Below are 15,730 nucleotides of genomic sequence, written 5' to 3' on the forward strand. Positions count from 1 at the left end.
TGTTGTCCAAGTGGTTGGGAAAGTGTTCAAAACAGCAGTTGTTTCAAAACATTGAGAGAAAAAGCAGTTGATGCGGTTTTACTAAAGCAGCTGTATCGTTTGATTGGTCGAATATATTTCTGTTCTGGTTTCAGATTTAAATAGCAGAGATACAGACTAAGATTCCCTTCTCTAAGTTTTTGTCTAAATTGTTTGGAAAGTTACATTGTTTACAATGAATAGAATGTTGGAAGTCTGGTAGTTTTTAACAATGAGAGCTTTAGAATGTTGAAGAAATCCCATTAAAGTGGATGACTTTTTGGGGGGGAAGGACAAAACGCTTAATAGTTTAAAAGGGATACATTTTACAAGAATACTATTCCAGACCGGTATGCATGTTTTACATTTTGAATGGGGTTTCTAGCTTAATCTCGGCCTGTACATTTGAATGGGGTTTCTAGCTTAATCTCGGCCTGTACATTTGAATGGGGTTTCTAGCTTAATCTCGGCCTGTACATTTGAATGGGGTTTCTAGCTTAATCTCGGCCTGTACATTTGAATGGGGTTTCTAGCTTAATCTCGGCCTGTACATTTGAATGGGGTTTCTAGCTTAATCTCGGCCTGTACATTTGAATGGGGTTTCTAGCTTAATCTCGGCCTGTACATTTGAATGGGGTTTCTAGCTTAATCTCGGCCTGTACATTTGAATGGGGTTTCTAGCTTAATCTCGGCCTGTACATTTGAATGGGGTTTCTAGCTTAATCTCGGCCTGTACATTTGAATGGGGTTTCTAGCTTAATCTCGGCCTGTACATTTGAATGGGGTTTCTAGCTTAATCTCGGCCTGTACATTTGAATGGTGCATGAAACATTGTGTTCCAAAGAGAATCTAAAATAAGTTCATTATTTAAAGTGTGACTTCTGAGCAAGTCACATTAAAGAGTAACTGCCCCTAAAAAAACAACTTTTCATTTAGAAAAAAGCCTATGTGGCCTAAATGTGAGACAGAAGCATTTATTCTACTGTAAAAATGTATTACAAAGTGTAAATAGAATACTTTTGGTCATAAAGTGAGTCTTGCCCAAAACAGAGTTTTGCACCGGAGTATGTCACAACGTAAATGAAGGTTGGTTGTGTGCAGCAGCCAGTGCAGCAGCACACAAGTAATAATCAGTTCCGAGTGCAGCTGCACACGACCCGATCGTAATGCCCTTGGTAAATGTGGATTGACTTTGCAGATTGCTATGGGACAGTATGTAAAAATTCCAATAGCTCAATGATTTAAAAATCTCAAAACACTATAAATTGTAGAAATTCATATACAACTATTAAAATCTAACATAAAAATATTGTCTAATTTACGTTGTAGTTTATTGACGGTACCTACATAGACGGGAGATGGGCTATCCAAAGTCAAACCAACTTTGCAGGAAAGGGCTTTCCCCAAACGGTTTCCTCAAAGTTGGAAGCACAGAATCGTCTAGAATGTCATTGTATGCTGTCACGTTAAGATTTCCCTAAACTGGAACTAAGGGGCCTAACCAGAACCATGAAAAACAGCCCCAGACCATTATTTATCCTCCACCAAACGTTACAGTTGGCACTATGCATTCGGGCAGGTAGCGTTCTCCTGGCAACCCAGATTCGTCCGTCGGACTGCCAAATGGTGAAGCGTGATTCATCACTTCAGAAAACGGATTTTTACACTGCTCCAGAGTCCAATGGCGGCGAGCTTTACACCACTCCAGCCGACGCTTGGTATTACACATGGTGATCTTAGGCTTATGTGCAGCTGCTCATCCATGGAAACTGATTTCATGAAGCTCCCGACAAACAGTTCTTGTGCTGATGTTGCTTCCAGAGGCAGTTTGGAACTCAAAAGTGAGTGTTGGAACCGAGGACGGCACTCGGCGGTCCCGTTCTGTGAGCTTGTGTGGCCTACCACTTTACGGCTGAGACGCTGTTGCTCCTAGATGTTTACATTTCACAATAAGATCACTTACAGTTGACCGGGGCAGCTCTAGCAGGTCAGAACTTTGACGAACTGACTTGTTGGAAAGGTGGCGTCCTATGACGGTCTCATGTTGAAAGTCACTGAGCTCTTCAGTAAGGCCATTCTACTGCCAATGTCTATGGAGATTGCATGGCTGTGTGCTCGATTTTATACACCTGTCAGCAACGGGTGTGGCTGAAATAACAGAATCCACTAATTTGAAGAGATGTCCACATACTTTTGTATATATAGTGTATGTGCCGTGGTACTTAATTTTCAGGGACCACTTTTGACTTGTGAGCGCAGCTTTCAGATTTACTGGCTAAAAAGTGTATACAAGTACAGGAGAACCTCTTTAATGTTGCATCATGGACCGAGAACTCAGTGTCAGGGAGTGCAGGCCGAGATTTAGCTAGAAACCCCATTCAAAATTTAAAACATGCTTACCGGTCTGGAATAGTGTTCTTGTATACAGCTTTTTGATAAAATTTATACTTTTAAACTATTAAGCTTTTTGTGCTCACCCCCCACAAAATCATCCACTTTAATGGGATTTCTTCAACATTCTAAAGCTCTCGTTGTTAAAAACTCCCAGACTTTTTTGCATCTTGATCTAATGTAAAATGATGGTGGCACCTAAACTCTCTCTCTCTTCAGCCTCCTCTAACCCATTCCTCGTCTTTCGTTTAATCTGCTCTCCCTCTCCTTCTCTTCCTTTGCAATCCTCTCCCCTGCTCCCTCCCTCCCGCTCTCTCTTGCTGGTGTCGTGAGCTGTGTTAATTTATGCCCTCCCTCCCTCCTCTCAGGAGAGACCAAAGAGTGCCTTGGAGCGTCTGTACTCTGGGGATGTGCTGCAGAGCAGGGGGAGGATGAGTGCTGAGGAGCAGCTGCAGAGGATGAAGAGGCACCAGAAAGCTCTGGTCCGCCAGCGCAAGAGGACCCTGAGTCAAGGAGAATACCAGGCCTCTTCATCACGAGCCTCCTCCTCCTCATCATCACAGCAACGCCCCCTTTCCGCAGACCTGGGCTCAGTACGTTAGCGCTACGCCTCACACGCCTAAAGCATGACCATTAGAGCTACAGCTACAATGCATGCAGAAGTAACAATGCATGCGACCACTAATACATTTCAGTTGCGTAGGGTTTTCATAGTGCCGTTGATGTGAGTTTGAGTGTGTGAGTTGGCCTGAACTAGCTGGTGCAGCAGGTAAGTGGGTGTGAGAATTGACTGCTGTGATTGTGTGAGAGATGCTGTGGTGTGACATGCAGGTGGAACTCCTGGTGTTCTCACCTAGGAAGTGAAGGACTATGAATATGCAATAACAGAAAGGACAGAATAGACGGGGCCCCTGATTTCAAATGTCCTTGACTCCATCGCAAGAAAATGATTGCATTATGAGAATATCTCTCAATCTTTTCATTAGACTACAGTCTGTCTGTAATGAAGTAGACTCTATGATAACCTCACTTCCTCAACTCTATTAAAGGCCCTGGGAGATGGAAACAGCATTCTTATATGTCGGCCATCTTTAACTGTGTCAAAGTGCTTTTTGTTGGTTAGCTTGTGAAAATCTTTATGTGAATTATTAGTACTAAACACTGATGCATTAATGCAGTTCCAGTAAATCAGCTTTGTGGGGGTTGATTGTAGGTGATTGATTGTGCTACACTGAATCATGTCCCTACTGCTGCATTAACGGCCCATAGCCATTACCTCTCTCCTCCCTACACCCACCCCTGGCCAAACAACAAGTGTTATCTCAGCTATTCTCTAATGTTACCTCAATACTGGAGATACACACCGCAGCTAATAACTCTCTCAATCTGTCCCACCCTGACTAAACTGCAGTTTGACCTACTCTCAGGCTCCATGACAGTGTTTCAGTCTGTGTTCCTATCACTCCACTAGTGCAGCCCACTGCTAAGATACTAACCACATACCCTTCTTCTAGAACGGTCTGTCATTCTCTAACCAGGTCTCATTGTGCTGCTCAGGGAAAACATACACAATCCTGCAGATTTAAAAAAAAACGACATTTATTTTCACTGCCATTTTAAAGAGCTCTCTAATCATTACAAGTGTGGATATAGACTGCTGGATTAAACATTTTCTAATGATCATCTATTGACTCATTAGCATTTACATTTAAATTGCCTGGAGTTTGATACGACGCAACATCCGTCTAAATCTGTGCTTTTTAGTCGATTAGTCTTTGCATATGAGTAAAAGCTTCTACGGCGTGACTTGAGCAGTGTGAATGCAGTTCTGATTGTGGCGACTTGTGGATCTTACCACCACGTATCTCTCCTTGTTAACAGACTCTACATACAGCAATGCCTAATGTAAAGTACATGTATCCATTGTGCCAATCATTTACAGTCGTATCAGAACTCAAGTCAGCATATTATTTCTCTGTTAATCTGCAAATGGAGGATCACTAAGCTCCCTCCCTCTTCTCCACATATTTAATGTAGAGGTTTGCAAATAAGAAATAAACACACATTTTCATAATAATGCATGCTTGCCATGTGTTTTTTCTTCATTGCATGTCTATTAAATATGTATTTGTGGTATTTTCTGCACTGGGCATTTTTATTTTCGCCTAGTAAGCACAATGATGCCTGGGACCAATATGTACATGTAAATGGATGTAGCTAGATGGATCCCTCTCTCCTCCTCATCTTCTCCCTAATCACTGACTGCACAAGTAGAGTGATGCATGCTGTGGTCTGAGAGCTTAGCACTCGTACTGCACCCCTATCAACAGTCCTGTACACGCTGGTGGTTTTGCCTGTGGAGAATAGTGTTGCATTTGTCATATTGTATGCCATTGTTTGAATGGAAAACACACAGAAATATCTTCTTTTTTTTTTTTAAGGGAAAATGCACAATATACAGTATAGCTACAGAGGAGAACACATCAATGTCTGTAGAGTCTCACACTGGATGTTGCCATGAAATTGTAGCAACAAATCCTGAGTCAACAGTTGGAAAGGGGACTAATAATGTAGTTGTTTTGGTGTATCACTGCTGTGTCTGTGAAGCCGCAGTATAGTTGTGTTGGTGTGTAACTGTTGTGTCTGTGAAGCAGAAGTATGGTTGTGTTGGTGTGTAACTGTTGTGTCTGTGAAGCAGAAGTATGGTTGTGTTGGTGTGTAACTGTTGTGTCTGTGAAGCAGCAGTATGGTTGTGTTGGTGTGTAACTGTTGTCTGTGAAGCAGCAGTATGGTTGTGTTGGTGTGTAACTGTTGTGTCTGTGAAGCCGCAGTATGGTTGTGTTGGTGTGTAACTGTTGTGTCTGTGAAGCCGCAGTATGGTTGCGTTGGTGTGTAACTGTTGTCTGTGAAGCAGCAGTATGGTTGTGTTGGTGTGTAACTGTTGTGTCTGTGAAGCCGCAGTATGGTTGCGTTGGTGTGTAACTGTTGTCTGTGAAGCAGCAGTATGGTTGCGTTGGTGTGTAACTGTTGTCTGTGAAGCAGCAGTATGGTTGTGTTGGTGTGTAACTGTTGTGTCTGTGAAGCAGCAGTATGGTTGTGTTGGTGTGTAGCTGTTGTGTCTGTGAAGCAGCAGTATGGTTGTGTTGCTCTGTAACTGTTGTGTCTGTGAAGCCGCAGTATGGTTGCGTTGGTGTGTAACTGTTGTCTGTGAAGCAGCAGTATGGTTGCGTTGGTGTGTCACTGTTGTCTGTGAAGCAGCAGTATGGTTGTGTTGGTGTGTAGCTGTTGTGTCTGTGAAGCAGTAGTGTTTGTGTGTAACTGTCATGTCTGTCTACCCCTCCTCCTCCAGTGGAGGCGAGAGCAGCAGTTTGACCTGCAGTTGCTGGAGCGGGCGGTGCAGGGGGAGGAGGCGCGGGGCGTCGTCCAGGGTGAGGAGTGTCCAGCAGAGCACAGTGATAGACCTCGGTCCCAGTCAGATGAGTGGCTGACCCTCCGCTCTACAGCCACGTCCACACTTACCCAGGAGGTGGACCTGGAGACGCTGGACTATGACCTGGACCTCAGCCGAGAGGTACAGCCTGACCCTCACCACCTCCACCATCAAACCTCACCAAGTCAGAGCTGGTCACTTTAACATTTCATTAAGGACTTAGTACTTTCACAATGTTGTTTAAACAATTGAATAGACTTGTTTTCAGCTTCAATGGTTATATTCCCTAATCCCTACAGTAATGGTACTAGAGTTGAATGGCTGTTAGTAGGAAACCTCTACTGTGTGTGTTTCTCTGTGTGTAGCTGGCCAAACCTCAGAAGGTGTTAATCCCTGAGCGCTACATAGACACAGAGCCTGAGGAACCTCTCAGCCCTCAGGAGGTGGAGGCTCGCCATCGCAACATGGAGCGCATCAAGAACATTCTGGCCAAGTCCAGGTATATTACAGCACCACCACTACTCACCGGGCCAATATGGAAGATCAGGCCATTCAATTCATTGTGTAATGGTGTGTGTGTGTCCGTGTGATTAGTGTTCAGATCCTGGCGGGGCCCTCTGTGGCGGTGGACCAGCCAGAGGTGGTGGGTCTGGACTCAGCCCTATTGAAGCAGGAGAGGATCATCACCATGTCTTACGCCCTGGCCTCAGAGGCCTCCCTCAAGAGCAAGCAGGTCGCAGGTAATACCAACACACACAACTGGACACACTCTCTGCAGTAATACCAACACACACAACCGGACACACTGTCTGCAGTAATACCAACACACACAACCGGACACACTGTCTGCAGTAATGCCAACACACACAACCGGACACACTGTCTGCAGTAATACCAACACACACAACCGGACACACTCTCTGCAGTAATGCCAACACACACAACCGGACACACACTCTGCAGTAATACCAACACACACTCTGCACCAGGTCTGCAGTAATACCAACACACACTCTGCACCAGGTCTGTAGTAATACCAACACACACTCTGCACCAGGTCTGTAGTAATACCAACACACACTCTGCACCAGGTCTGTAGTAATACCAACACACACTCTGCACCAGGTCTGCAGTAATACCAACACACACTCTGCATCTAGTCTGTAGTAATACCAACACACACTCTGCATCTAGTCTGCAGTAATACCAACACACACTCTGCATCTAGTCTGTAGAAATACCAACACACACTCTGCATCTAGTCTGTAGAAATACCAACACACACTCTGCACCAGGTCTGTAGTAATACCAACACACACTCTGCATCTAGTCTGCAGTAATACCAACACACACTCTGCATCTAGTCTGCAGTAATACCAACACACACTCTGCATCTAGTCTGTAGAAATACCAACACACACTCTGCACCAGGTCTGTAGTAATACCAACACACACTCTGCACCTAGTCTGCAGTAATACCAACACACACTCTGCACCAGGTCTGTAGTAATACCAACACACACTCTGCACCTAGTCTGCAGTAATACCAACACACACTCTGCACCAGGTCTGTAGTAATACCAACACACACTCTGCACCAGGTCTGCAGTAATACCAACACACACTCTGCACCAGGTCTATAGTAATACCAACACACACTCTGCATCTAGTCTGCAGTAATACCAACACACACTCTGCACCGGGTCTGTAGTAATACCAACACACACTCGGCATCTAGTCTGCAGTAATACCAACACACACTCTGCACCAGGTCTGTAGTAATACCAACACACACTCTGCATCTAGTCTGCAGTAATATCAACACACACTCTGCATCTAGTCTGTAGAAATACCAACACACACTCTGCACCAGGTCTGTAGTAATACCAACACACACTCTGCATCTAGTCTGCCGTAATACCAACACACACTCTGCATCTAGTCTGTAGTAATACCAACACACACTCTGCATCTAGTCTGCAGTAATACCAACACACACTCTGCATCTAGTCTGCAGTAATACCAACACACACTCTGCATCTAGTCTGTAGAAATACCAACACACACTCTGCACCAGGTCTGTAGTAATACCAACACACACTCTGCACTTAGTCTGCAGTAATACCAACACACACTCTGCACCAGGTCTGTAGTAATACCAACACACACTCTGCACCTAGTCTGCAGTAATACCAACACACACTCTGCACCAGGTCTGTAGTAATACCAACACACACTCTGCACCAGGTCTGCAGTAATACCAACACACACTCTGCACCAGGTCTATAGTAATACCAACACACACTCTGCATCTAGTCTGCAGTAATACCAACACACACTCTGCACCGGGTCTGTAGTAATACCAACACACACTCGGCATCTAGTCTGCAGTAATACCAACACACACTCTGCACCAGGTCTGTAGTAATACCAACACACACTCTGCATCTAGTCTGCAGTAATATCAACACACACTCTGCATCTAGTCTGCAGTAATGCCAACACACACTCTGCACCAGGTCTGCCGTAATACCAACACACACTCTGCATCTAGTCTGCAGTAATACCAACACACACACTGCACCAGGTCTGTAGTAATACCAACACACACTCTGCATCTAGTCTGCCGTAATACCAACACACACTCTGCATCTAGTCTGCCGTAATACCAACACACACTCTGCACCAGGTCTGCCGTAATATCAACACACACTCTGCACCAGGTCTGCCGTAATATCAACACACACTCTGCATCTAGTCTGCAGTAATATCAACACACACTCTGCATCTAGTCTGCAGTAATACCAACACACACTCTGCACCAGGTCTGTAGTAATACCAACACACACTCTGCATCTAGTCTGCCGTAATACCAACACACACTCTGCATCTAGTCTGCCGTAATACCAACACACACTCTGCACCAGGTCTGCCGTAATACCAACACACACTCTGCATCTAGTCTGCAGTAATACCAACACACACTCTGCATCTAGTCTGCAGTAATACCAACACACACTCTGCATCTAGTCTGCAGTAATACCAACACACACTCTGCATCTAGTCTGAAGTAATACCAACACACACTCTGCATCTAGTCTGCAGTAATACCAACACACACTCTGCATCTAGTCTGCAGTAATACCAACACACACTCTGCATCTAGTCTGTAGTAATACCAACACACACTCTGCATCTAGTCTGTAGTAATACCAACACACACTCTGCATCTAGTCTGTAGTAATACCAACACACACTCTGCACCAGGTCTGTAGTAATACCAACACACACTCTGCATCTAGTCTGCCGTAATACCAACACACACTCTGCATCTAGTCTGTAGTAATACCAACACACACTCTGCATCTAGTCTGTAGTAATACCAACACACACTCTGCATCTAGTCTGTAGTAATACCAACACACACTCTGCATCTAGTCTGCAGTAATACCAACACACACTCTGCATCTAGTCTGCAGTAATACCAACACACACTCTGCATCTAGTCTGTAGAAATACCAACACACACTCTGCACCAGGTCTGCAGTAATACCAACACACACTCTGCATCTAGTCTGCCGTAATACCAACACACACTCTGCACCAGGTCTGCCGTAATACCAACACACACTCTGCATCTAGTCTGCAGTAATACCAACACACACTCTGCACCAGGTCTGCCGTAATACCAACACACACTCTGCATCTAGTCTGCAGTAATACCAACACACACACTGCATCTAGTCTGTAGTAATACCAACACACACTCTGCATCTAGTCTGTAGTAATACCAACACACACTCTGCATCTAGTCTGCAGTAATACCAACACACACTCTGCATCTAGTCTGCAGTAATACCAACACACACTCTGCATCTAGTCTGCCGTAATACCAACACACACTCTGCATCTAGTCTGCCGTAATACCAACACACACTCTGTACCAGGTCTGCCGTAATACCAACACACACTCTGCATCTAGTCTGCCGTAATACCAACACACACTCTGCATCTAGTCTGCAGTAATACCAACACACACTCTGCACCAGGTCTGTAGTAATACCAACACACACTCTGCACCAGGTCTGTAGTAATACCAACACACACTCTGCATCTAGTCTGCAGTAATACCAACACTAATGTATCAGAGGCTGGGAGAAAGTCATGACTGCATGGGATCAAAGAAAAGGACTGTTTGATGCTCTCAGTGACTCTTCTTTGAATTTGTATACATAAAAGGTTTCCAACATTTCCAAACGTCAAATTATATTTTGTAGAAGGTGTTGATAGACATGCATGAATGTTCTGAATAACTGGTCATCTTCTCACTACAAACTTCCACAATACGTTTTAGTCTTCACTCTTCAAACATGAACGGAACTGAACTTGGTGGTAGAACTTCTACCAATCATGTGTCATTTCCAATAACTATACTTATGATTGAGTACCTAGTCCTCCCCTTTTTGGTTCATGCACAGATTCTAAGAGACTGACACTCTTGTGTGGATGTTCGTCATGTCAGGGCCAAACACTTTCAGAAATGATTATCTTTCAAGTATGTGTCTGACAATATCAGTAAAATCTACCTTGCATCACATTGACATCCTTTGGATAGCTGAAGACGGCATAAACAGAGGGTAGCTCGCTTTCAAGAGTGCTCTGTGGATGATGGAGGAGGGGAGGGGAAAGGTGCAAAGCCGGGCTATCAGGCCGTTCATCTCCTAATAACTCAATATTATTTCTTATAAGTGTGGGCCTTATGAGTAAAGACAGAGATAATTGCGATCCGTGTCTAATCTTTCAGACGGGGAGGATTCTCTTGATGAGGATATTTTGTGAGGCTGATCAATGACCCAGTAAGACTGTGCTCAGGCTCTCAACTGCATCCTCTCGTAGCTGGCTCTTTGAACACGGTTCTGAACCCTCATAAAAGACACCCAGATCACTTTTCATCTTTACCTTGCAGCAGGCAGGTTCACTCTTCCAGTAGCATCATCAGTAGCAGCCCTTTAGATGAGCTGCGTCTCTCTCTCTCTCCTCCTCTCTCGTTCTCTTTCTTTCTCTCACTCTTCTCTCTCTTTCTCTTCTCTCTCTCTGTCACACAGACTTACACTCAAGCGTCAGGATATGATGGACCTTAATATGCACAGAAGAGCAGAGTCAACAATTCTAACAATCTTTCCAGCATAGAGAAATGTCAGAATACATCACACCAAATTGTCAGACCAAATCAACGTTTTTTTTCTCAACTCTTTGGTATAAAAGGAAGGTGTGTGGGTGCACTTTTCAAATCCCTGAATTGAAAGAAACTTCTACATAATCCCATTGAAAGAAACTTATTTCAATAGGATAATGTATAATTCATAAACATGGGCATTTTATTGACATGCAGCTACATGATAATTGATTGAAGTGTCATCTTATATGGTGTGGTGTTTTACTATAAGGTATGTTTAGTGTTCAAGTTGGATTAGTGTCTTGTGTGTTATTGGGCATGGTGGGAGTGGCCCCAGCCAGCCCCTGTCCCTGTGTTGTAGTATTTGAGACCAGTCTGGAGACCACATGTGGGGTGTCTCAGTCTAGTCACTGTGTTGTAGTATTTGAGACCAGTCTAGAGACCACATGTGGGGTGTCTCAGTCTTGTCACTGTGTTGTAGTATTTGAGACCAGTCTGTAGACCACATGTTGGGTGTCTCAGTCTTGTCCCTGTGTTGTAGTATTTGAGACCAGTCTAGAGACCACATCAATCAAAATCAAATGTATTTATATAGCCCTTCGTACATCAGCTGATATCTCAAAGTGCTGTACAGAAACCCAGCCTAAAACCCCAAACAGCAAGCAATGCAGGTGTAGAAGCACGGTGGCTAGGAAAAACTCCCTAGAAAGGCCAAAACCTAGGAAGAAATCTAGTGAGGAACCAGGCTATGTGGGGTGGCCAGTCCTCTTCTGGCTGTGCCGGGTAGAGAGTATTTCAGAACATGGCCAAGATGTTCAAATGTTCATAAATGACCAGCATGGTCAAATAATAATAATCACAGGCAGAACAGTTGAAACTGGAGCAGCAGCACAGCCAGGTGGACTGGGGACAGCAAGGAGTCATCATGTCAGGTAGTCCTGAGGCATGGTCCTGGGGCTCAGGTCCTCCAAGAGAGAGAGAGAAAGAAAGAGAATTAGAGAGAGCATACTTAAATTCACACAGGACACCGGATAGGACAGGAGAAGTGCTCCAGATATAACAAACTGACCCTAGCCCCCCGACACATAAACTACTGCAGAATAAATACAGCATAAATACTGGAGGCTGAGACAGGAGGGGTCAGGAGACACTGTGGCCCCATCCGATGACCCCCCCGGACAGGGCCAAACAGGAAGGATATAACCCCACCCACTTTGCCAAAGCACAGCCCCCACACCACTACAGGGATATCTTCAACCACCAACTTACCATCCTGAGACAAGGCCGAGTATAGCCCACAAAGATCTCCGCCACGGCACAACCCAAGGGGGGGGGGGGGGCGCCAACACACATGTGGGGTGTCTCAGTCTTGTCCCTGTGTTGTAGTATTGTTGGCGAAGATGTAATACTGTATATTTTGTCTTTGTATCTATTATAGACCTGTTTGGGTAAGGGATCCTTAGTGGAGTGTCTCTCTGTTTTCCTCAGCAGCATATTGTCACCATTCTGAATGTCTACACCATCCATATGTTCTTCTGAAATATCAACACAGAAATACTGGACAATTATGGTTGCGATTTGACACAATTACAACCATGTTCTTGAATTCGAATCACATTTTTCTGGTCGCCCCCCTCCCAAGTCTTGGTCTTGAATCGGTCTCACTTTAGGTGGTCTCGAACACAATACTGCCTTTGGATTTGCCAGTGCTGCTCCTAATGTGACTAATATCCTGTTCTCCTCTTCCTCTGTCTTCCTCTTCTTCTTCTTCTTCTGTATCTACTTCTCAGTAGTACCACTGCACCCTAACATCCCCACTGTCCCTCCACCTCCTCCTCCTCCTCCTCTTCCTCCTGTCTCTCAGGCACCTCCCCCTCCTCCTCCTCTAAGCAACGGATTTCACTTCTCGTTTGTCTAATCAGAGCAAACAAAGTAAGGACTAACAGCATGCTAATGGGATTGAGGCTTCACTAATTCTCCCTAACATGGGTGCTGCTTCACACCTCTCTGTCTGCATGATCACCGCACTGTTGTAATTCGGAAGGTAGTAGATCACCCGTCTCATTACCGTCAGCATACCTACACATCTGCAGGCAGCCAGCTAATCTTAATGTGCTAATTGTCTGTAAATTGTTATTGTAACTTTATCTAAAATGTGTGTTGGGCAGGGTAAGGGGGCATCAAATGCCACTAGCTACGTGAGCATTGTGTGCAATTAACAAAGAAATGAGACACCTTTTGCTTCAGCACCTTGACAGTGGAACAAGTGTTCACAGCTGTATTCCACAACACCAATTATCTCACCATCTGTAGACTGCTAACAGTATTCACCAAAACATGTAGAACAGGGAGAAAAATAAAAGTGACACTATTTTTAATGTGCAAACACATTGGGACTGATCATGATACTGTGTGAGTGTGTCCAGTTAACTTTGGCCTGTGGCACTCTCAGGCTCTCTACTGTACTGGCTCAATCATGCAATCATGTTGGCTATCCTTGACGACTAACCCGATCCCCTTCCTTATCCATGGCACTCTGCAATATGTGTGGGACTGTGTGCATGTCTTTGTGTATATTTGGTGTCTTCCACCTTGTTGGTGTCTGTCACCAACCCTGTCCTGTTTCCTTCTTCATCCATGTATGCTGCTCAGCTGAAAGGGTCGGGGTCAGAGGTTATGATGTGTGGACATTTGGAAATGCCCAAATAACACTTTATTCCCTATATAGTGCACTACTTTTGACCATGACCCATAGGACCTATGTAGTGAATAGGATGCTATTTGGGATGCAGACAATGTGTTTAGAAATGGTTCAGTATGCACAGCCAAGCCTACAATCTGCACTTACATACATATATATTTGGAAATGAAATAGTTGTAGAGTAAACGACAGCTATGTTTGTTTCCAAAGGATACCTAAAGATACAGCTCCTGTATGTGTTCTAAAAGAAACAAACGGTGTTCACTGAATCAGTCTCACACACAGTATGACGTTGTTGTATGACTGTTGTTTTCACCGCTTGGTTTAACAGTACACTGTAGCAATTCATTCAGTTGCTTCAAGTTTGTTGTGAGTTGAGTTTGAGGGAAATAAATGACTCAAAATTCTTCTACTATGTGACATGCTGTACAGAAAGACAGAGCGCAGAGAATGTTTACCAGTTCACCATGTAGTAAGATACAATGATTCATTAATTCCATATGTTGGGTATTTTGGGTTTTGTCTTTCTTGCTTTCCAAAAAGGTGGTTTTCTCATGGTTTCCTATGAGACTAATATTCCCTTTAAAAGATCTGGTGTGTTGTATGATGCACTTTATGTTGTGGTGAGTTCTGCTGCATCATCTTCATTGTGGCTGGGATGCGTTTAGGTTAATAACCTTTACCCATGTACAGTACTGTACTTTGGTATTCAGTAAGACCATGGTATTTGATTTTTTTTTTAAGTGTATATATATATATATATATATATATATATATATATATATATATATATATATATATATATATATATATATATATACTTCTATTTTACTAGCCTAAAATCCTGCTAATACTGTTTGATTGAATCCCAGCTAAGAATGTATTCTTAATTTCCCCCCATTCTTCCATTCTGCTTGGTTTTCTAGAATTTCTCAGTCTTCCTAAACTAACTTGATGTGTTTTGTTGATTTTCCCTCAGCCAATGCGCTTTCTGGACACTAAGGTGCTGTTCCATGATGACAATACAACCTGGATTCTTGAAGAAAGAAAGACTTTGTTTGGTGCTGACAGTTACACTGTTATACAGTAGATGAGTGTTAGTGAACATTTAACCTTCCCTCAGTAGCACGCAGCAGGACTTACTCGCTGATGCATTTTTAGGAGCTAAAATGAAGTAACTATTTTCTTAAGAAAATGTATGTCTGCCTTGAAAGCTGCTGTGCATATTAACTTTGGAAGTGTCTAACAGATGTTAATCCCATACATGTTATTGCACTTTTAGCATTATACTGTATCATAGTGAAGAACTGAAAGAGATATTTTCAAGGTGAGAATGTTTTGTATTGCAGTGTGATCTGAATTTGGAGGGAACTTTTTAAGTTAATGAGAGTATTCACCAACTAGAAGGTCGATATGAACATGATAAGGTACTGAACATGTGTCATGTTGATTGTATTTTTGTCAAAACTCAGACCATATTCTTACACCAAATCACTTGAAATGTCATTTGTGTTTGTATCTAGCACTGCCAGTCTCTTAATGGCTTGCCAAATGGATTTTTATTTTTGCTTACAACATTGGGAGGAGAATAACATTGAACATAATATTTTCTGGATAGCTTAGGCAGGTTGCACAATGATAATTCTTAAAAATGTAAATATTAAAGATATTAACATGACGTTTGCCTCATCAAATGTTTTGTCTTCAGACAACCGACTCATGCAGTAGTCATAATAATCATTTTAAAATGATATCGATATACTAAGGTATTCAGAGAATGTGAACCCCCAAAACTCTTAGGTCTTATAGCCTATTGTACAGTATTTAATTTAAATAATATGTTATTGCGCCAGTTTAATAATTGTACTACTCTGTGGATGACAGTTGAATAATATGGTTGACTGTGTTGGATTCTTCAAAACCCTTTATCTTGTGCCAGTTCTGATAACCTTCTCTTCATGCTGACCAAAAAGTACAAAATGTAGCCTCATCACAGCTCCAAGGATTCTCTTTG

The 15,730-nt window shown here is 43.3% G+C and overlaps 1 protein-coding gene across 38 annotated transcripts in view; it reads left to right on the forward strand.

Annotated features, from left to right (window-relative positions):
- Positions 1-15,394, forward strand: part of LOC110506673 (pleckstrin homology domain-containing family A member 7) — a 146,606-nt gene extending 131,212 nt beyond the window's left edge. For 19 of the 38 annotated variants that reach the window (XM_090222504.1, XM_090222505.1, XM_090222507.1 and 16 more), the window contains 6 exons: positions 2,778-3,002; positions 5,759-5,980; positions 6,205-6,338; positions 6,434-6,579; positions 12,806-12,947; positions 14,696-15,394. In XM_090222504.1, coding sequence (XP_090078630.1) covers positions 2,778-3,002; positions 5,759-5,980; positions 6,205-6,338; positions 6,434-6,579; positions 12,806-12,933 — 855 coding nt within the window. In that variant the 3' untranslated portion in view covers positions 12,934-12,947; positions 14,696-15,394. The remainder of the gene's footprint in view (positions 1-2,777; positions 3,003-5,758; positions 5,981-6,204; positions 6,339-6,433; positions 6,580-12,805; positions 12,948-14,695) is intronic. The other 19 variants (XM_090222510.1, XM_090222512.1, XM_090222493.1 and 16 more) reach the window with 2 other exon arrangements.
- Positions 15,395-15,730: the final 336 nt, after the last annotated feature.

Source organism: Oncorhynchus mykiss, chromosome 26, assembly GCF_057628025.1.
Source record: "Oncorhynchus mykiss isolate SJ-2025 chromosome 26, ASM5762802v1, whole genome shotgun sequence".
NCBI lineage: Eukaryota > Metazoa > Chordata > Actinopteri > Salmoniformes > Salmonidae > Oncorhynchus > Oncorhynchus mykiss.